General features: G+C 29.4%; 2 protein-coding genes across 2 annotated transcripts; one reads left to right on the forward strand and one right to left on the reverse strand.

Moving 5' to 3' along the window:
- Window positions 1–734: 734 nt before the first annotated feature.
- LOC113006062 (uncharacterized proline-rich protein-like) lies at window positions 735–1,228 on the forward strand. Its single transcript, XM_026141995.2, has 2 exons — window positions 735–776; window positions 950–1,228. Exon 2 carries the CDS (start codon window positions 962–964, stop codon window positions 1,226–1,228), a length of 267 nt encoding a protein of 88 aa, XP_025997780.2. The 5' UTR covers window positions 735–776; window positions 950–961.
- Window positions 1,229–19,116: 17,888 nt separating this feature from the next.
- LOC120357218 (spore coat protein SP96-like) lies at window positions 19,117–20,617 on the reverse strand. Its single transcript, XM_039447218.1, has 3 exons — window positions 19,836–20,617; window positions 19,679–19,730; window positions 19,117–19,337 (listed from the first exon to the last, which is right to left on the reverse strand). Exons 1-3 carry the CDS (start codon window positions 20,291–20,293, stop codon window positions 19,167–19,169), a joined length of 681 nt encoding a protein of 226 aa, XP_039303152.1. The 5' UTR covers window positions 20,294–20,617; the 3' UTR covers window positions 19,117–19,166.
- Between the last annotated feature and the right edge of the window lie 3,119 nt (window positions 20,618–23,736).

A 23,736-nucleotide genomic window follows, 5' to 3' on the forward strand; every position in this document is an offset into this window, starting at 1 on the left:
GGCGTTCAAAATGCTATTTCAAAGCAAACTACGGGAGTTAGTTATCTATTCACTTATATGATTTGTGATAGGCTTCGCCGCGTAATCTGCGAAAATATAGTGAATTGCAGTGAACAGCAGATAAGGGCAAAATGCCACGAATTCCACGCAAATGTAAGTATTATATAATAAAAATTTATAATACACACACACACACACACACGAGAGAGAGAGAGAGAGAGAGAGAGAGAGAGAGAGAGAGAGAGAGAGAGAATGAGTGAGTGAGTGATAATTGTACATTGTCCAACGATTCGTTCCTTGGGGCGTTCCACGGTGTAAGGAAGACGTGGATTTTTCTCGATCGAGCAACTATTTTGTACCGATCAATAATTAAGTCGATATTTTAATCAGGTGCTGGTTATATTTCACGTTTCCCTTGCCCTGCGAGGAACGAATACCAAGGAACGAAGTATAGTCGGAGAGTGTACAGTAGGCAAAATATGTAATTATTTATTATTTTCTTTTTTTTTGTTACAGCGAAAAGCGACGGCGCCACGCCTGAGAAAAATGATACCCCTCCTCGAACACCCTTCTCACTAGAGAAAGAAAGAGAAGAGTGGAGGGAGGAAGAGAGTCGCCGGCGGAGGGAAGAAGAGAGGGAAGGAGGAAGAAGAGGAGGAAGAGGGGGAGGAAGAGAAGGAGGAAGAGGAGAAAGAGAAGGAAGAGAAGGAGAAAGAGGAGGAAGAGAAGGAGGAAGAGGAGGCGGAAGAGGAAGAGGAGGCTTCCTACATAAAAATGTAAGTAATTTATAGACACTTGTATAACTGTTTGTACTGTATGTCCGTCCATTTAGCAAACTAAGTTTTATGTCAAAATGACATACACATTTTGATGTAAAAATGACAGTTCGCTATTTGGATTTGTTTATATATTTTCATATATATTCATAAAATATATTTTTTTGTTGCAGCAAGTCAACCAAATGGTGCGGCGGGCGATACAGAAGGAAAGGAGGCGGATGTATGCTGGAGGATACGCATCATATCAAGCGTACGTTCCTCCAGCATACGCAGCACCGCCTCCTTTGCCGCCGATGCAACATCCAATGCCAATGATGCCACCGCCGCCGCCGACGGTGATACAAATGCCGCCACCGCCGATGGTGATACAAATGCCAATGATGCCACCGCCGCCGCCGCCGCCAACGCCAACACCACATACATATGGTTATTACTACCGATATCAATAAAAAACTATATTTAAAAAAAAATATGTAAAGTAATATATATATATATATATAAACGATATTAAAAATATATATATTTAAAAAAAAAATAGTATACGTAGTAATACGTTATTGATTTCTCTCTCTCTCTCTCTTTCCCCCTTTTCCCTCTCTCTCTTTCTCTCTCATTCTTTCTTCTCTCAAATAACACATATACATACCCATATATGCACGCACGCACACACACCCACCCAGACACTCACACGCTTGCACCCACGTTTACAGCACGTACGCATGCAGGACACACGCTTATACGCATGCAGCCACATAACATCAATTTCATGTAAAAAACAAAAAAAAAAATTTTTATTTGGTACGTAGAGCTGTCACACGATGAAAATATTTGCTTAGTGTGCAAAATCTATGATATATATACACAAAATAAAACCTTATTCCCCTAGGGATAATATATGCGAATAATATCCTGCAATTCAAAGTAAGATTGAAAGTCTAGAAAAAAAGATTACCTCAAATAAAATTTTTATAATTGCAAATCTAGATACAAGACGATGAAAAGAGGAATCTCATTGCACGCACGCATTTTGTAGAAATGTACTTGCGATTTCATTATATGCATTATATTGCATTACAATATTCAAAAATGTATACAATGAGATACATTTGGGAGAGAAAAAGCGAAAACTCGTAATTGTAAAAAATGTATACATTTTTATACACGAACAGACTTAGATGTCTAGCCAGTCTGGCGATATACGAACAGGATATACGAACAGTCTTACATGACGATGGCGGCACCATCTATCGCAAGAGTCAGCAACTATTTTTATAGAGAGACTCCTCTTTCATCGTCCTGAATCTGGAATTGCAATTATACAAATTTTATTTGAGCTAATCTTTTTTTCTAGGCTTTCAATCTTAGTTTGAATTGCACGATATTATTCGTATATGTTATCCCTAGGGGAATAAGGTTTCATTTTGTATATATATATCGTAGATTTTGCACACTAAGCAAATATTTTCATCATGTGATAGCTCTACGTACCAAATAAGAAATTTTTTTTCGTTTTTCACATGAGATTGATCTTATTCCTTTAGATTTTGGTGCGTACTTTAATTATATAAAAGAGTTTTGTGATTCTATAAAGCCAATTAAAAAATTAGTTAAAATAAAAAATATCGGTAAAACAGACGACTTTAGAATCCCTGAAACAATTTAGAAAATAATTTATATTATTACTATATTTTGCATTTTAATACAATAAGGGCCACTTGCATTAACGCCAATTACCTTAATTGCCGATTAAGTGTCAACCGTGATTGGTCAATTTTACTTAACGCAAAGGCGATTAGTCAATTCCGATAGAAAAATCAGCCGATTAAGTTAATCGACGTTGGTGCAAGTGACCCTAAGAGTTGGTTTATAATAGCTAAAAATAGTTGTAAGAATTTCGGAACTTGGCCTAAAAGTCGCTAGTGTTCCGATAGTTCCGGCAGTTACCATCGGTCGTCTCTCTAGTATTTTGTGATCTGAAGTTTTAATTCAATTGTAACAATGCGATCTGTTCCGGAATATACTTGTTCGAACGTGTTTGTACATTACAAAAAAATTTTTATGGGATTGTTGATGCAATCATTAGTCTAATCGTGTTAAGTCTTATCACGAGGACTCGTGCTCTACTTATCATCTTGAAAATTTAAAAATCACTTGTTTAAGGTAGGTATCAAAGGAAAATTATAATATATTGTATTTATCAAGCATATATACGAGATACTCACTTTCGTGCAAGTAGTAATTTTTAAAATTTTTGGAATAATTTTTTTACAGAAACGGCTAAGGCATTAATAAATTTGCGAACCAATAGAATCCCTGCTTGTTACGCATTTTAAGATACTCATCAGAATCTCCTTGGACGCATATATAACATTCAAGACGAGTAACTGTCCGTCAAGATACATTCTACGAGATTATTGGGAGAGCGACCGAACGAGAGAGTGAAAAAACGAGCTATTTCGGGAGCAATGAGTTAAAGTTTCTTTTTACTCATTGATTGAAAAAATGATTAAGCGAGAGAGTGAGTTTGAATGAGTGAGAATAACTTTTTATTTTATTTTGAAGCTTTTTAAAATTGAATCAGTGAAATCTTACTGATTTACAGTGCTAGATTTATAACTTTGATCAATCAGTAGTTATTCACTGTTTTTCAGTGATTTCACTTAGGGGGGGTTCTCACTAATCGGAAACAGTGTACTATCACTGTAAGGCAATGTATGTATCACTGATTGATATATATTAGTATATCACTGAAATCATACTGTTCACTGTCTTTCTTAAATTTTTTGCAACAATCAGTACTACTAACATTTTAAAAAAATCATAATTACCTAAAATGATGTCCGCAAATGCCGTATTTTTTATAGCCATTGAATCCTTTTGGCCTGTCCACGATAATTTTTGGCAAAGAACGTCAGTTAAAATATATTTTAATGCGTTTCTAGTTTTTTGAGCGAAAGATTTTCCTCCAATACTAACCACTTTGTTTTTCTGTAACAGAAAATTTTATGTATATCCCAGCAAACACCATTTTATATGTATTGCAAATGTTAGTTGTAACTTCCCACTCAGCAACGTATATAACATACTCATTATATAACACACTCATTATATAACAGTTACATTGTGAGTGTGAAATTACAACTAACATTTGTATTACATGTAATTGGTTGTTTATTGGTATATATTAAAAAATACATAGAAATATACTTACAAATTGTTTCCTAATTTCACGATCACTTTGGAGATCTGCTTCAAATTTAGAAAACTCCTCTATAGTCGCCAATGGGAAATCAGGCAATAATTCAGTCTCTTGTTTATTAGTTTGTAAAACTGTATTAGAATTTGTTAATAGATTTAAAACTAAATCTAGTTTTCTGTTCAGCGAGAACAATATTTTTTGATTTTTACGACATACATCTATAACGTAAAACACAAAATATATCAATGTATTATATATTTATTTAATATATTTACCTATCCTATTACCATCCTATTAAACAAAAATGAATTGAAACGAATAAAAAAGAATTTACTTCGATATTTTTGAATTCACGCTTTAGATTTTATAATTTATTTGAATCCAAAAATAATATAATTGAGACATGAAGCCATTTAAATTCAAAATAATGGATATCTTGATATAATAGCACACAGAATTTAAAAAAGAATTCAGATTAATGTCATCAATTATGAGTTTATTAAAAGAAAATTTATAAAAGAATTCTTTTTGCGTCTCAATTTTTGTAATATTACGTTTCCGATTTTTTTTAAAGTTGTGTTTTATTTCTGACAAAAATAAAATTGAAAAATAAAATTAAAGCATGAGAAAAGAGTTTAAAAATATAATACTTACTACATGATTGGTATTCGTTGTTTTGTATGTCGTCTGATATATTATGTACATCTGTATTATTTTCATCTGTAATAATTTATTAACATTATTGTATATATTGTATAAATATGTTGTACAAACATAAGTACCATTAAATCCGTTGTTAATATCTGACTCGCTGTTTCTCGCATTAATAAAAGATTGTGACACCAAATTTTGTTCTATTCTGTTTTCCGAAACACTGGTGGGCGTATTTTTAGATGTAGGTTTTGAAATCGAAGATTTTGAGATATATTTTCTTTTATAATTCGAAGGAGGTATTAGTAAATTTGTTTTTCCTATATAATATGCTGCTTTAGTATAATATATATATATATATATATTTCTTTATTCATATTTTACTTATATAGCTATAAAACAAATTTTTGAATTTCTTTTATTTTTGAAAACTTTTTTGTAGTTTAAAAATTAAAAAAGCCTCAGTGATCGAACTGGTTAAGACGCCTGCTGCACGGAATGTTGAGGGATCCAGGTTTAAATCCTGGCCGAGGTTAATAATATTTCTCACAATAAATTCTTTATAGTTTTTTGAGATAAGGATGGGTAATAGAAATGTTTGTAAGCATCAAAGTTATTAAATTGATTAGCAATTTAATTTTTGTGATGTTACGTTTTTTGGATTTTCTTAAAAAGTAGTGTTTTAAATTTGGCAAAAATAAAAATGAAAATAAAGTTAAAGCATGAGACAAGAGTTTAATTGTATAGTACTTACTACATGATTGGTATTCAATGTTTTGTATATCGTTTGATATATTATGTACTTCTATATTATTTTCATCTGTAATAATTTATTAACATTATTATATACAGGGTGTCCCAAAATTCGCGCAATCGAAGTAGAAAACGTGATACTTTACGATAAAAGAAGCAACTTTTTCCTTTAGCAAAATTGCGTGCGACAAGTAGTTTTTGCAGGAAAGCACGTTAAAGTTAACGAATAAGCGTTCTTGGCTTTGCGGCGCTCAGGGCCGGCGTGCGCGCTTCTTATTCACTTGTACCTAGTCGTTGGCTAATGGTTGTAAGTAATGTCTTAAGATGCTGATACAATTCTATTAGTATTACTAATTTTATATAATTATGTAATAATTATAACATTAAAAAATTAATCATTTTAAACAAATTCTTTGTTTTTTTTTAATTTTTATTTTCAAATAAACCTACGGAATCAGATAACTTTTTATTCATTTCTTACATAAGGAATAAAATCAATATTTAATTTATTAACTTTTCATATTTTAAGCAATACGGAAGAGGTTAACGGCCGATATTCATTGATTCTACAGTCTTAAAATGTCGTAACTAATTATAACAGAATTTTATCAGCATCTTAAGACATTATTTATCACCACTAGCCAATGACTAGGTACAAGTGAGTGAGGAACGCACGCGCCGGCCCTGAGCGCCGCAGAACGAAGAACGCTTACTCGTTAACTTTAACGTGCTTTCCTGCAAAAACTACTTGTCGCACGCAATTTTGCTAAAGGAAAAAGTTGCTTCTTTTATCGTAAAGTATCACGTTTTCTACTTCGATTGCGCGAATTTTGGGACACCCTGTATATTGTATAAATATGTTGTACAAGCATAAGTACCATTAAATTCGTTATTAATAATATTGGAGACGCTATTTCTCGAATTAATAAAAGATTGTGACACTAAATTTTGAAAAGGTAATTTTTTTTGATCTGGCTTCATAAGTACTGGTTCATTTGTAACTTTTAAATTTTGATAATTGGTCACAAATCTTATTGAACATTCACTAAGTCTATTATTTAATTGTGACAATGGATTGTCTGACTTGCGTAACATATTTTTTATTGTTTTCATATAGTTTTCAAAATAAAAGGCACTAAAAGTATCAAGGCATCCATATCTTAACATCCATTTCTTAACATCTTTGCACAAATGTATTAAATTGTGTACATTGTAAGTTACATTATTGTTGCCATACAATATTTTAAACGTTTTTACGAAATATATTAATAAATCATTTGCATATTTATTATTTTCTAAGCAATCTTGTGGGCAACATAAAATTCGTATAGCCGTATGTAATACACAAAAATGTTTAAAATAATCTTCATTCAGATATTTATTCAAAATGATAGGGCCAAGATATAGAAGAAACAATCGAAATTCTGTGGCTTTCCAACGATCTACTTCATTGATACCACGTGGATATTGAGAAAATTCATTGGGAATATATTTTTTTAATGTTAATATGTCTGCTGATAAGGCTTCTATGTCTCTTGTTCGTAATCGCGATATATGTTTATCTTTAGTCCATAGTTGTAGTAATTTTTTTGTAACTCCTAGACATACCAAATGCATATAGTCTAAAGGGAAGTCATTTATCATATCCACGGGTAAATGCTCAAAGGGAGAAACGAAAATATGATGGTCTGGATTTTCTCTATTACGAAAATTGCAATTTGTCCTTAACAAGGCAATTTCGTCCAGAAATACTACTTTGTTCTTGTAGTATTTACCTTTGCAATAACATTTGCCGCAACCAAAATATCCACTATGACCTTTTGTGGACGTTACGAAGAATTTTGCTGGTGCATCACAAATAATTGCCCTAATGGCAACGTGATAAGTTTTATTATCAAATTGAAAACCTTCTACGTGTAAAATGCGATATTCTTCACAAAATTCTTGCAAGAAATCTATTGCATTTGTTGGTTTCTTGTAACCATGATAGACTCCAATCAAAAAAGGTTCCGTAGTGCCAATATTAAACATTTCTCCAAGAATGGGCCATAATTGATTTTGTGAGCTTTTAGCAAGAGGCAAACCGTCGATATTTAAATTAATTTCAATTATATTGTTACTGTTAACGTTTTTGATATATTTTAATTTCTCCCGTAATGTCTTTTCTAATCCATAATGTAAATATCCGTCTCCACATTTACGAGTAATTGTTTCTTTTGGTGTTTCTAGCATAGTTCTAGCATCATTCGGCAAATCACTGTGACCTTCTTCTCGTAAAATACGTAATAATTTTGTTACGGTTTTTTGTGTAACGTTACATTCGGTAGCCCAAGTATGTAATCGTTGCCGTAAAGTGTTTTTTTGTTTGTGTGTATTTTTTTGTATGGAAAAAATATCCTGTTCAGGCTGTAAAATATCTTTTACTTCTATAGTGACTTGAGATATATTGGATTGTGAGATATCGTCTTGTAATTGTACATTTTCTTGAGGTATTTCCAGGGTTAAGTAGTAACTAATTAAAGTAACTAATTAAGTAGTAACTAATGAAATATTAGAAATTAAACATTAATAACATTTAACTTAATTTTTTTTATCTCAATTAGTTATTTTTAAGACGCTTAAACTATAACTCATTATTTTTTTTAAGAGTAGACAAATATTTATCTTTAAAAAAAAAACATACTCACCCATAAAGAAGATGGTATTATGAGTCGTGTGGATATAATAAATACCCGTATTATCTCCGTTATTAGGTGATGAATTGTTAGTAATTCCTTATGGAATTATTTGTTTAGTTATCTGATATTATGTAGTGGCACTTATGCCAATAATATACATAGCCGACAATTATTTTAACAAAATATATAATTTTGTAACAAAATACCATGTGTTTTTTTAAATAAAATCAATTTTTTAAATTTATTTTTACATTACTCTTATTCCTCGTATTACTCTTATTCCTCTTCCATCCATTGTGCAGTGTTGTCACATTCATACAAATCACGTCCTAATAAATCTATTCATAACTTTGAGTCTAGAATCTATTAAACACTTTGACGAAATAATTGTTCAAATATCAATATAATATTGATTATTAACAATGTAATTGAACAAAATGTAAATAGGCACCCATAATAACACCTTCTCCTCTAAGAAATATTATAGTAGTGCTTTTTAAAGGCATGTAATTTTTATTTTTAATTCGTATTAAAATTCATTAAATTTACAGAACTGAAGCTATGTTTATTGAAAATCCGATATTATGCGCTAATTTTATATCATAAAAATAAGCACTTTTATTTCACAAAATTAACATTAAATTATAGATCCAAACCAATATAACATTTTTTTTTAAATAAAAATATGATACTTTAGCTTTAATTCCCTTTTGGAATCAGTCCTCTATGACAATTTTTAAGAAAGTATTGATTTTTAAAAAATTATTTATCGTGCATTGCATTTATCGTAACTAAAACGCGAGTAAACCCACGTTTACTAGTGAGGTAAAAATTACGCTGACTAGTAAGTGTTAATTTTTTAATATGGTAACTTACTCAACCCATATTTCCAATTCATTAAAATGTTGATTTTTATAACATTGTACAGAAATAATTTTTTGAAGATCCGCAAAAGTATTTTCATTTTTTGTTGCAAGTAACAAACGATTTTTTTGTCTCCGTGATAAATTTTTAAATTCTTTAATTTTTAGCATATTTTGTTTATAATAGCAAAACCTATTAAGAAATATATGTAATATTTAATTATACAAAGGTTATTCGGAAAGTAAGGTCCGAATCGCCGTAGCTAATCGAATATCAGGAATGTAAGTAATTAAATAAAAAAAGTTTTGTGAAAAAATTTGTAATGGTTTATGTTTTATAAGAAATTGGACCTTACTTTCCAAATAACCCTCATACAACAGAAAAATTAATAGAATAATATTGTAATTATTACCAATAAGCAGATAATAATATTAATATTTATTAATTCTCTCTGTAGGAAATGTAAAAGGTTTAGTGTTTATTTCGTGGTACATAATTGCAAGAGAATGTAAAGGATGGGAGTAGCTTTTGTATTCCTTATTCAGCTTGATTGTCTCACTCATAAATGGCTATAATCCCACCACTTTTGATATACGATAAAAATGAAAGAGTTTTAAATTTAAGAAAATAAATATTTCATATTTCTAATTCTTTCATCGTTCTTTGTAAGTTATTATCAAAAAACAAATTGTTATATTCCACAACAAAATTCGATTTTCTCTGAAATAATATTAATGTAGAAGAAACAAAATTTGTAATTGAGGAATCAGAAATTAAAAAACCAGAAAAAAATCCTAGACGATATGAATCTTAAAATTCTCATAATGAAATTAATTTTCCGTAGCCTAAAGATCATTATAGAAATATGATTTTTGAAATTATGAACCAAACTCTTCATTCTTTGAAAGATAGATTTGAAAATGAAACACTGTTGTTCGTAAAAAAATATGAGCGTTATATAATTGGTAGCGAGTTAGACAATTTGTTCATCATTAGTTTTTATAATAAAGATATCGACAAAGAAAATCCTTTTAATTCTAAAAGATTAAAATTGCACCACGAGATCTGTTTGTACATTATGCGTAACCGCAAAATAAAAGCCAATAGTTTGAAGAATGTAGTTAATTGGTTTGTTAGCGACACCAGAGAGGAACCTGAGAGCGGTCACGCTTCGATTTTAGGTGCGACTTTATTTTGAGAGGGCCTCTGTGATTCACGAAAAATGGACCTTGAACTACGTAGCCAAGGTCCATTTTCCACGTCGGTAATGTCCACGTTTTCGTGGTTTTCAGCAGCGCTATGTCGATATTACGGTTCTCCGTGCTATGTGCAGGAGTGAGAGATGCGTTAGTCAGATAAAGACGGACAATCGGTCTCTGTCCGTCGTCTGTTTAGACCATCAGTTCGAGAGAGAAAGCATCATGGTGGCAAACACGGAGCGAGCTACGATGTTATCTCTACGGATACCTTCCTCTCCACTCCCCTCTCGACCATCTCGTTTTCCGCGCTACGTTTTGGCCGTAAAATTCAGAAAGAGGATTTCGGACGATTTCTGGACAGGGACGTAGAGAGACCAGAAAGCGCCCACTTTTTATACATGTCTTATATTTTGTTACAATGGCCTATGCGTACAATTCTTACACAAAATAATTGTAATCACAATGAATCAAACAAGTTTATACAATATATATATATATATATATATATATATATATATATATATATATATATATATATATGGTTCGACACATACCGGGACCAACTATAAGTTACGTATACATAGGTATACATTGATCTACATTAACATCTGGATGAGTATTTTGTAATTATTTTTCATATGGATAAATTAGAAGCAAAGATATATCAAAATTTAGTTCTTTTTTATGCTATGCTACTTGACGGTACCATTACAAAAAGCACTAAAAACTGATTATAAATGATATACATAATCTAAAATGCAGTATACATAGTTTTGTGATAATCATATTTACGATATTTCGTAATTAATAGCGATTTATATACATTATATTAAATATTACACTGAAAAAAGAAAGTTTTGTATGTATAGTAACTTAATGGGACCTTTAAATATTTTAACTATTTCTCAAAACTGCTACATAACGCAAAGGAATTCCAAATGAGCTGTATTCCAGACATTTCTTAGCTACAAATGTTCTTAAAATTATTTGTAAAATTCTAAAATCCTTTTGAAAATATGATATGGGTCGGCTTCTGATTTATACCATTACATCAAAGAAACTGGACCACATATATGTCGTAACGTCGATAAAATTTCGAAAACAATTACTTTCTTCTGAATTAATGACGTATATTAGCATATATTTTTAGACATAGTATTTGAATTATACAAATATCGAGATTAATATATTATTAAGTTTACTTTTTTATTATAACTATGAATACTAATACCCAATCGTAAATAATCGTTCAAAACATATGTCTATAATATTTAATATTTAATTAGTCTATGCAGTATTGGCGAATATTATAATTTACACAATAAAAACAATATATTATCAAAACTTATAAATTTCAAAATCAGCATCGGTCAATGGAATAATTTTAAATGAATTTTATTAAAAAATATCCGATATACTATTTTTACTAAGTAAATATGAGTGTTCATTAATTCCTAGGAGATAAATTAAATATTATCAAATCGTTTTAAACAATTTTGTATGCTTGGAAAGGGATTCACAGATGTAATAGAAATATGAACATATGAAAATTGTTTAATCTGAGTATGTGTTTTAATCTCAATATGTGAGTAATACGAATATAGTGTTCACAAATATATATCCACATACATCGTTAACGCACAATCAATTAGTTTCGGAATTTCATCGATGTAACGATATGTATTGGGTCCGGTTCGGATTTCTCTCGTTACATAGAAGAAATTGGACCCCATATTTGTCGTTACATTGATGATATTTTGAAATTACACGCTTGCTTCTGTATTAATGAGGTATTTAGACATATACTTTTAGAAACACAGGTCGTATCATGATTACGTCCAGGTTGAAACACATTCGAGTTAAATCAACGTTCATATATTCACATTTTCATTTTATATGTGAATCCTAGTTTCCGAGCAAAGACAATCGATTAAAACACATGTCTTCGATAATATTTAATTAGTCTATGCAGTATTGGCGAATATTATAATTTACATAATAAAAACAATATGTCATCAAAACTTATAAATTTCAAAATCAGCATCGGTCAATGGAACTAATAATTTTAAATGAATTTTATTAAAAAAATATCCGATATACTCTTTTTATTAAGTAAATTTGAGTGTTCGTTAATTCCTAGTGAATAAATTAAATATTATCGAAGCGTTTTAAACGATTTTGTACTCTTGGAAACAGGGATTCACAGATGTAATAGAAATATGAACATATGAAAATTGTTTAATCTGAGTATGTGTTTTAATCTCAATATGTGAGTAATACGAATATAGTGTTTACAAATATATATCCACATACATCGTTAACGCAGAATCAATTAATTTCGGAATTTCATCGACGTAACGGCATCTATTGAACCCGGCTCTGATTTCTGTCATTACATCGAAGAAATTTGACCCCATATTTGTCGTTACATAGACGAAATTTTGAAATTACACGCTTGCTTCTATATTAATGAGGTATTTTGACATATATTTTTAGAAACACAGGTCGTGTCATTATTACGTCCAGATTGAAAAACATTCGAGGTAAACCAACGCGTTAATATATTCACATTTTCGTTTTTCATGTAAATCCTAGTTTCTAAGTAAATGCAATCGATTAAAACACATGTCTTTGATGATATTTAATTAGCTACGAGGAATTGACGATTATTTTAATTCACATAATAAAAACGATATGTCGTCGAAATTTATAAATTACAAAATCAGCATTAGACAATGAAACCAATATCTTTAGAAAATTTTTATCTAAAATTTATAAATATCTATCACATATCCTTTTTATTATGTAAATCAGAGTGTTTATTAATCCGGGTAGGCTATTAAATTCTAACGAAGATAAGTACATTAACGATTTTGTACGCTTGGAACCAAGGATTTACAGATGTAATGAAAATGCGAACATACATTTTTCTATCTGGATATGTTTCAATCTCGGTACGTAAGTAATATAAATATTATGTTTAAGGTTAGATTCCGAAACGTCCTTTCCGAGGAAAACTCGAAATACATAGTACACGTAACGTATACTGTATTATATACAATAAAATTTTCCTCCGAAAGGATGTTTTGGGATGCGGTTTAAAATATATATCAACACACATCGTTAACGCAGAATTAATTAATTTCTGAATTTTATCGACGTAACGATATCTATTGGGTCCGGTTCTGATTTCTGTCATTACATCGAAGAAGTTGGACCACATACTTGTCATTACAACGATGAAATGTTGGAATTAATTGCTTGCTTTTATATTAACGATGTACTTTGACACATATTTTTAGACATATCATTCTCATTACGCCGAGATCTAAACTCATATCGAATTAAAATAACATTTAATCATTTTTTTATAATGTACATTTAGCGCTGGAGTGAGGTGACTTATAATTTACATTGGGAGGGTAAGATATGTGGTGGTTCAATAAGTTGCGTACGTATCACAATTTTATTTAATTTTAATGGTTACATTAAGATTTGCAATACTAATAACAGTTTATATTATATTTTAACTGAAAATGTGTTAAAATTTGGTTTGGAACGAATTTGTGTTAGATTTACAATAAAAGTGTCAAAACATTTTCATAATTATAAATGATAATCTTATGTTGCTAAATTTTCATTCAAAGTATGGTTAATGTAAAAAGAAAATTGTGTAATCTCTTAATATACACATTAATATATTTGTTATCTCTTATTTTAAATGTATGAATATCGTGAATATCGTGTACCTGTTATATTGTATATGACAATTCGTTCCAAACCAAATTTTAACACATTTTCAGTTAAAATATAATATAAACTGTTATTAGTATTGCAAATCTTAACGTAACCGTTAAAATTAAATAAAATTGCGATACGCAACTTATTGAACCACCACATATCTTACCCTCCCAATGTAAATTATAAGTCGCTTCACTCCAGCAATTAAAGCATGGATGAATAATCAAATGAAGAAGAAAAAATAATAGAAGATAAGATTATATCTTGAAATTTGTTTATGAGCGTTTGTTCCGAAATATTTTATCAAATATCGTGTATATACACAAGTATATACACGATATTTGATAAAATATTTCGGAGTATGCTTTAATTGCTGGAGTGAAGCGACTTATAATTTACATTGGGAGGGTAAGATATGTGGTTCAATAAGTTGCGTATCGCAATTTTATTTAATTTTAACAGTTACGTTAAGATTTGCAATACTAATAACAGTTTATATTATATTTTAACTGAAAATGTGTTAAAATTTGGTTTGGAACGAATTTGTGTTAATTAGATTAATATCTACAGAAAAAGTGTCAAAACATTTAAAATTATAAATGAAAATCTTTTGGTGCTAAATTTTTATCCACAGTACGGATAATATTATTAAAAGCTAATATTAATACAGTTTTAATTATTAAAGCATACAAAGAGAGAAACAAAGAGATGAGTATATGAAATCATAAGGACACATAGTTATTAGCAATATTTCTTTCATATTGCTATTATTATAAAATAATATTATTTTAGGCATGAAAGTAGATAATGAATGTGTAGAACCGTCTGCATCTAATATTATACTTAATAATCCAGGGGATAATTCTAATCAACTCCAATCTATAAAAATTTGAGATGATTTAAAACCTGTTGTAGCAAGCACTGTAATAGAGAATGCTCAAAGCGTGACATATTTTGACGTAACTAAATTAAACCAGCATGATAAAACAGGATATATAATATATTAGTAGCACAATAACAAAAAATTCTGTTTTAATTTTCTTTAAAAAATTAAAATATATATTCGTCTTTTCTTAGTATTGCCTAAAGTATATAATTTCTTATTTACAATTTTTCCGATTTGTGTCAATTATCTGTAGAACTTAATAATTCAAAAGGTATAAGGTAATACTTATTTTGTAATTAAATTAAAAATCTATTTTCACTAAGCTCATAATATAATACCGGGACATTTTTGTACTGCCATTTGATGTAACAGAAAAAGAATTTGATCAAACAGAAAAAGATATGTACAGGTCGACTCAATTTATAAATGATGAACAAGTATTTCATGATATTAGTCTCAAAGATGTATTATTTCCAAAATTATTTAATTTAACAAATGTGCGAGATGGTAAAATTAAAATTTTATGTTAATTAAAAAATTTTAATTAAAAGTACTTATGTCAATAATTGCATAAAACTAATTTGTAATAACAAGACTTTTTGAGACTTTGAGTACATTGATACTATTGTATTAAATCAGAAAGAAAATAAATACATCATTTTTTATTTTAGAAGAAAAAAGTATCAGTACAATCAACAAAACAAGTGATTCTTCTTATGTACTTGATTCAGATATTTCTACAAATAGTGAGATAGAAAATTCGAAAACTTCTATGAAAGATCAGGATTTATCTAAAATATCATGTAATACTAGTTTGGAAACTTCCATTAAACATAGCGCACCCGATGACACAAACATGTTTGTAAAAACTGTGGAATCTGGAAATAAGGATTTTTGTATTTATTGTCAAACTGAACAAACAGAATTGAGTCGTCATCCCAACAGGAAACATAAAGATGTAAAAGAAGTAAAGGATATTTTTTCCCAGAGGACAGCCAGAGCGCAAAATCTTAATTTAAAGAACTCGTAAAAGTGGGCAATATCTATTTAATACTAATTCAACTATTAATACGGGCGAATTAAAAGTGATGAGACGTCCTAATGCTAAATATAATAAACAAGCGTACAAAATCGTTAATGTACTTATCTTCGTTAGAATTTAATAGCCTACCCGGATTAATAAACACTCTGATTTACATAATAAAAAGGATATGTGATAGATATTTATAAATTTTAGATAAAAATTTTCTAAAGATATTGGTTTCATTGTCTAATGCTGATTTTGTAATTTATAAATTTCGACGACATATCGTTTTTATTATGTGAATTAAAATAATCGTCAATTCCTCGTAGCCAATTAAATATCATCAAAGACATGTGTTTTAATCGATTGCATTTACTTAGAAACTAGGATTTACATGAAAAACGAAAATGTGAATATATTAACGCGTTGGTTTACCTCGAATGTTTTTCAATCTGGACGTAATAATGACACGACCTGTGTTTCTAAAAATATATGTCAAAATACCTCATTAATATAGAAGCAAGCGTGTAATTTCAAAATTTCGTCTATGTAACGACAAATATGGGGTCAAATTTCTTCGATGTAATGACAGAAATCAGAGCCGGGTTCAATAGATGCCGTTACGTCGATGAAATTCCGAAATTAATTGATTCTGCGTTAACGATGTATGTGGATATATATTTGTAAACACTATATTCGTATTACTCACATATTGAGATTAAAACACATACTCAGATTAAACAATTTTCATATGTTCATATTTCTATTACATCTGTGAATCCCTGTTTCCAAGAGTACAAAATCGTTTAAAACGCTTCGATAATATTTAATTTATTCACTAGGAATTAACGAACACTCAAATTTACTTAATAAAAAGAGTATATCGGATATTTTTTTAATAAAATTCATTTAAAATTATTAGTTCCATTGACCGATGCTGATTTTGAAATTTATAAGTTTCGATGACATATTGTTTTTATTATGTAAATTATAATATTCGCCAATACTGCATAGACTAATTAAATATTATCGAAGACATGTGTTTTAATCGATTGTCTTTGCTCGGAAACTAGGATTCACATATAAAATGAAAATGTGAATATATGAACGTTGATTTAACTCGAATGTGTTTCAACCTGGACGTAATCATGATACGACCTGTGTTTCTAAAAGTATATGTCTAAATACCTCATTAATACAGAAGCAAGCGTGTAATTTCAAAATATCATCAATGTAACGACAAATATGGGATCCAATTTCTTCTATGTAACGAGAGAAATCCGAACCGGACCCAATAGATATCGTTACATCGATGAAATTCCGAAACTAATTGATTGTGCGTTAACGATGTGTGTAGACATATACTCGTATTTTTAAACGTATATAATATTCGTATTACTCGCGTATCGAGGTTCAAACACATATCCAGATAAAGCAATGTTCATATGTTCACATACTCGTTATATTTGTGAATTCTTATTTCCAAACGTACAAAATACAATTTAGTACACGTATCACCAGTAATATGTAAACAGCTTACTAGGAACTAATTTACACTCTAATTTACGTAATAAAAAATGTATGTCATACAATTTATAAATTTTGATAAAAATTATTTAAAAATATGTTTTGTAAAGTCATGAAATTATGCTGGCTCCAACTTCTTCGATGTAACGACAAAAATCAGAACCGGACCCAACAGATGTCGTTACATCGATGAAATTTTTGAATTAAGTGCTCGTTTAATTGATAAATTATATTAAAAATCATCTAGAAGTAATAATTTTACTATCTGGTTCCATATTTTTAGGTATTACGTCGATCAAAATGTATTGTATATTTAACATTTCATTTATGATAGATACTTCTGAATCAAATTCTTGTTTTTATATTTTTACTACATTTTTGCTTATTCTTCAAAAATAATGTTTGTATGAGGTATGAATTTTGATAGCAATGAAAATTAACAAAATATTTATTATTGATATTTCTTTTTATTTATATTGTAATTAAATCCAATAGTATTAACTAATATTAACACCATGTTAACGACTGTATGAAAACAGGAATAGATAATTTTTAATCTGAAATAGAGATTTAACGTATTGAGAAATATACACTATTAAGAGAAATTTTCTAATTTGATATAATAAAGCGAATTACATAGGGAGGACCCGTTTTGTTACAATGGGTATATTTAAAATACTAGTACCGGTCCTCTTAATGTGCAATCTATGAACAGAAATTTGGTTCTGGTTTTATACATTACACATCTTTAAATAAACTGGTACCGGTCCTGGTAAATTACTATTCATGTAAAAAAATACCGGGTCGGACCCAATATGTAACAAATGTCCTGATATGTATCACTACATCTCCGAAATGGTACCGATATCTATCAAACCATAAAGATATATATATATATATATATATATATATATATATATATATATATTCCATTTAAAAAAACGTATACATTTTCCTTTAGGTATCCAATGCTTTAAAAATTCTTTTTCTGTGAATTGCTGTCTTTAGATAAAACTATGTAAAAATGTTTACATCTGGAAACGTAAGAATATCACGAATAATTTCACTTTGAACAAATTATTCATAAGTCTTTCACATATGTAAAAATATTTAATTCTATTTATATGATATACGCAGTATAATTTTTTGGAAATGTTTTTGCAAGGCAAATGATAACGAATATATAAACCCGTGTGATTTTTACAATTATTTTATAATCATATGCATACATACATGCATACATACATACATACATACATACATACATACATACATACATACATACATACATACATACGTACATACATACATACATATATATATGTACACATGTGTGTGTGTGTGTGTGTGTGTGTGTGTGTGTGTGTGTGTGTGTGTGTGTGTGTATCTGGCCAGAATCCAGTGTCATCTCTTCATCGTCACGATACAGCAAGACAGAGAGTAAACGAAAAAGGATAGACGCTATCAACGTGCCTGAATTGGAAGCTCTATGCTTTTTTGTTTACTTTCCGTCACGCTCTATCGAGGCGACGGACAAGTGCTTTGACTCGCGAGCATTATACACACACAAGCTTGCCGGGTTTTCGGCAAGCTTGTGTGTGTATAATGTTTGCGGTTGTTCCTAACAGAGGCATAACAATTATGGAAAAGGCAGGAGTAAAATGTAGGTAGCACGTGAGCGGCGAAGGCATATGGATATGGATGAGGGCGATAATTTAATTTGACAATAAAATTCTTTTATAGATACATTTATATTTATTTTATATTAACTTTTATTTTTTATATTTTTATTTTTATATTAACTTTTATTTTTTACATTATTCATTGGTTATAAAAATAAACTTGAATTCCTCCGTTTCCTCTTATCACTGTTCCTCTACCTCTACCCCCACCCCTGCCTCTTCCTTGTCCTCTCCCTTGTCCTCTTCCTGCTCTTCCTCTTCCTGCTCTTCCTCTTCCTCTTCCTCGTCCTCTTCCTCGTCCCTCCCGCGAGTGCCCGCGAGAGCAGCATAAATAATATTTTGTAGATCAGCAGTCTGAAACAAAAAATTCAAGAATTACGTTAAAGCATTTTAAATAAAAATTAAAATAATTAATTATAAAAATAATTTAAAAAATAAAAAGCTCTATAATTTTATAAAAATGCTCATCTGTACAATAAACAAAATAATAATGTAATGTAATTTCTAAACCAATAATAGAATTGTGCTCAAATTTTTACGCTGCTAATTATTAGATTTTTTTCTATATTTAAAAACAGCATGAACCAAGAAAGAATTTTTTTGCGGTGACCAAATTTGATATTTCATATATAACTCACAAACGAAAACATAGGATGCTTTCCATTTAGTGACATTTATCTTTAGTAAACACTTACATTTATTGTTATGAGTTGACCAGGATTGGCCGTTGGCACGGTTGCTGTCGACATCGTTGCCGTTGTCGTCGACATCGTCGCCGTTGTCGTCGACATCGTCGCCGTTGTCGTCGACATCGTCGCCGTTGTCGTCGACATCGTCGCCGTTGTCGTCGACATCGTCGCCGTTGTCGTCGACATCGTCGCCGTTGTCGTCGACATCGTCGCCGTCGTCATCTCCGTCGCCGCCATTGATTCGGCCGTATCATTCGTCGTCTCCGTCGCCGTCGTCGTCATCGCCGTCGACTCGGCCGTATCATTCGTCGTCTCCGTCGCCGTCGTCGTCATCGCCGTCGACTCGGCCCTATCAGCCATCGTCTCCGTCGCCGCCATCATCATCGCCGTTGACTCAGCGATATCAGCCATCGTCTCCGTCGCCGCTACTGTCGACATCGTCACCGTCGTCGTGGTCGCCGTCGCTGTCGACGTCGTCGCCGTCGCTGTCGACGTCGTCGTTGCCGCTGTCGTCGACATTGTGACCAATGTTTCTTTACTGAAAATATAAAATTTAGACAATATAAATAATAATGTTTTACTATGTAATAACATTTTTCTCGTATATTTTTTTAAGTACATAGATATACTTACTAGATCTGCCTTGCGATGCTCGTCCTTGCGATGGTCACCTTCACAGTCGACAGTCGAACATTGAATGATCGAAATAATACAGCGCTCGCCGTGCCCACGTCGTCTTACAGTGTTGTTGCTTTTCAACCACGTGCGGACCGATTCAATCGGTAGATTAAGAATGCTTTTTTTATAGAAAAATAGTTAATACACGTAGCTATATTATATTTTTGTCATAATCGTCATAATTTACATACGATTTTTTATTTTATGCATGTTAGAGTATCTTGCGTCGTGAAAATTTTTCACAGAATTTTTTAATTGATTGAAATTCTTTTTATTAATACTGAAATAATATACATCTTTTCTCAGAATTTGTTATAGATGTAAATTAAAAAATATTTTAACATTTGTATATAGAAAAATTTGAAAAATTTTATACAGTTTTAAAATTATATAGAAATGAAAAATTTTGAAATTTACATAGAAAGTGTGAAAAATAATATGAAAAATTCTGAGAAAAATTTTATTAATCTAAAAAAAATTTTTTTTACAATTTTAATATGTACTCTTCAATAATTTTATGTAAACTTACTTTTACTATTCTTTATTTATTTACTTCTATTTTCTCGAGAAACATTTAAGCGTTTCGTTTTCTCCTACTTAATAAAGATTTAAATTTAGTAATTATTCACACACAAACAATATTATTAAAATTTATACAGACCAAGTTTAAAGTGTTCTTATTGTTATAATGTTTCTTAAACTTACATATATGAAAAATTTGGAAAAAAGATGCAGAATTTTTCAATAGTTCTGAAATATTTCAAAGTATGTAAAAAAATCTGGATAATTGTATTTATTATAAATCTTTGGGAAGAAGATTGATTTCGTATATTTGTATTAATAACATTATGTATGATTATTGAATATTTGTCTCTTTTTCAGCATTACTTTAAATATAATTTTTTATAACATTATCATCCAAAAATTTGGTGAATTATAATAAACTTATAAGCATAATACATGTATAGAAAATTGATTTGTATATATGATTTCTTAAAACTCCCTAATTATAAAAAAATGCCTATTTAAGCTGTAATTTTTAGATTTTAAATATAAATTATGATACAATGAATCTTATTGGTTCAATTCGTCTTTTTCGTTTAAACGTAAACGTTTAAAAATAAGCGTTAGAAAAGAAGAAAAACAAAACAGCGCGACGACTTTACGTGACGACGAAGCACGCTATTGTTCGGCGCAGTCCGCATTTGATAGTGAGACAGAGTACTTCGATAGCCTGTTCTTTTACTCGTGTACCAAATCGCATTTTTGGTTGCAATTATAAGTTTCTTTTTTCTTTTTCTTTTATTTATTTAGTAACTGCTTGATTTACGAAAAAAATCGAGTTTGTTTACGCTTATTCTTTTTAGTTTACGCTCTGTCTCTAATTTATATTATTTTCTTTTATTTTGTGCAAAGAGTTTTGTTGACAAAACAGTGTAACAATGAGTGAAAACTGTGTGAAACGTATATACGACAAGTGTATGTACAAAAATTGCCGTAACGGAAGATTTTCAACGGGATCACATTTATATAGATTTCCTGTTATTACTGACGCTAGATGTCAATTATGGATACGTAATAGCGGTAAGTTTCTTATCATATTTATTATATTAATTGATTGACATTTGTTTAAAGTAATATTTCAATCAAGAACTCGAAAATGGAGCATATTTATAAAAATCGTACTATCGGATATTGTTTACATATATCTGAAGTAATTTAATCTATCTTATAGTCAATATCTCAAAAATTAAAAGACAAGAAATATTAACAAGGGATGACGCAGTGACACTTTAGGATTTTGAACCTAATTTTTTTAATTATTCAGGAGATAAACAAATGTTTACGTCTCCCGGCGTTTGAACGCCGGGAGACGTAAGTCTTTTTTTCTTTCCAGAAAAATTAAAAATATTAAGGTCAAATTCGTAGGGTGAGTCACCGCGTCTTCCTCTTGTAAGTAGAATATTTTGTTTTGAAAATGTAAATCCTGTAATTAATGATGATGGCTATGAAGATTAAACAATTATTATTTAATTCATATTAATTATTTTACATTAGCGTACTATTTTTATCATAATGTATGAAAAGTTAATAAAGATAATATGTAAAATTAATTATATATATATTATTTTCTCAAAAGCAAGACAAATACAATTTCAAGAAAATAAATCAGTTTTCATTGTTTTTTTTAAATCTGTATATAATTTTTTTTTTATATACATATAAAACTCAAATTATGTAATATAATACAAAATTCATTATTATGAACAATAAATAAAATAAAATATGTTAGAAAATACGTGGATTAAATAATCAGATTAATTTTTTGCATATAAACTTACGTAATATATTTTTTTTAATATTTTAATATTGACGTTTATTTTTTTAAAATCTGAAAAAATTTGACGTAAATAATGTTGGAAAGATGTAACAAAAAAAAAACATAAATTTTGTCATTTAACAATTGCACTTGAAATTTAACAATTTTAAACTTCTTGAATTTTTTACAATTAGAAATTGCATCTTAAAAATGTCCAAAAATATTTAACTGGATAACTGAAATGATTTTTTTTATAATTTGTTATAAATCAGAAGATTGGAAAAAATATAATTGAATAATTATGTTTTTATTTGTTACTATCGCAAGAGTAAAGATAGCGGATTAAAACTTGGTGAAAATTTTTCTTTCATAAAGGATTAAAGAATGACGTATGATAAATCTATTTTCGGGTGGGGAGTTTTCATGTATAAATTCGGCTATACCGTTTATTACATTTTAGAAGTCTAGAAATGCCAGTTTTTTTATACTATAACGGGTATAGTCGGATTCGTATGTGAAATTTGCCCCACGCCAAAATACACTTATCATACGTTAATCATTAGCTTCCTATTGTTATTATTGCGATAATAGCAAATAAATAGAATTATTTTTAGCAAATATTTATAGCAAATAAATAGTTATATTTTTTCTCAAATCTAATTCTCAACAAATTATAAAAAAAAGTAGTAACTTTCTAGTCATTAAAATACACATTTAGAAAATTTAAAACATTTTTAATATACAAATTTAAATTTAAAAAATTTAAGAAATTAAAAATTATGAAAATTTAAGAAATTAAAGAAAATTTATTTTTAACTTGTTTAATTGAAATTATTAAGAGACTAACTTTATACTTTTCTGTTGCATCTTTCCAACATCATTTACTCAATTTTTTTTAATGTTTTAAAAATAACATATATTCATTTTATGCGGTACACATATTTATATTTATTTATAACTCTTTTTACTTAGTTTTAAATTTTCTACAATTTTTACGGCAATTGTGTAACATTTTACTAATATATCGTTTTATAATTTTGTTTCAGGAAATACTACATTGGAAACA

This window comes from Solenopsis invicta, chromosome 3 (assembly GCF_016802725.1).
Source record: "Solenopsis invicta isolate M01_SB chromosome 3, UNIL_Sinv_3.0, whole genome shotgun sequence".
NCBI classification, from domain to species: domain Eukaryota; kingdom Metazoa; phylum Arthropoda; class Insecta; order Hymenoptera; family Formicidae; genus Solenopsis; species Solenopsis invicta.

Bases quoted from the DNA above. Each gene is read 5' to 3' on its own strand.
- LOC113006062 (XM_026141995.2), top strand. From the start codon at position 962: ATGGTGCGGCGGGCGATACAGAAGGAAAGGAGGCGGATGTATGCTGGA.
- LOC120357218 (XM_039447218.1), bottom strand. From the start codon at position 20,293: ATGTACTTAAAAAAATATACGAGAAAAATGTTATTACATAGTAAAACA. The intron at 19,731-19,835 runs GTCGACGACAAC...AACGGCAACGAT, and splicing joins TCGACGACAACGGCGACGAT to GTCGACAGCAACCGTGCCAA. The intron at 19,338-19,678 runs GTAAGTGTTTAC...TTTTTGTTTCAG, and splicing joins GTCAACTCATAACAATAAAT to ACTGCTGATCTACAAAATAT.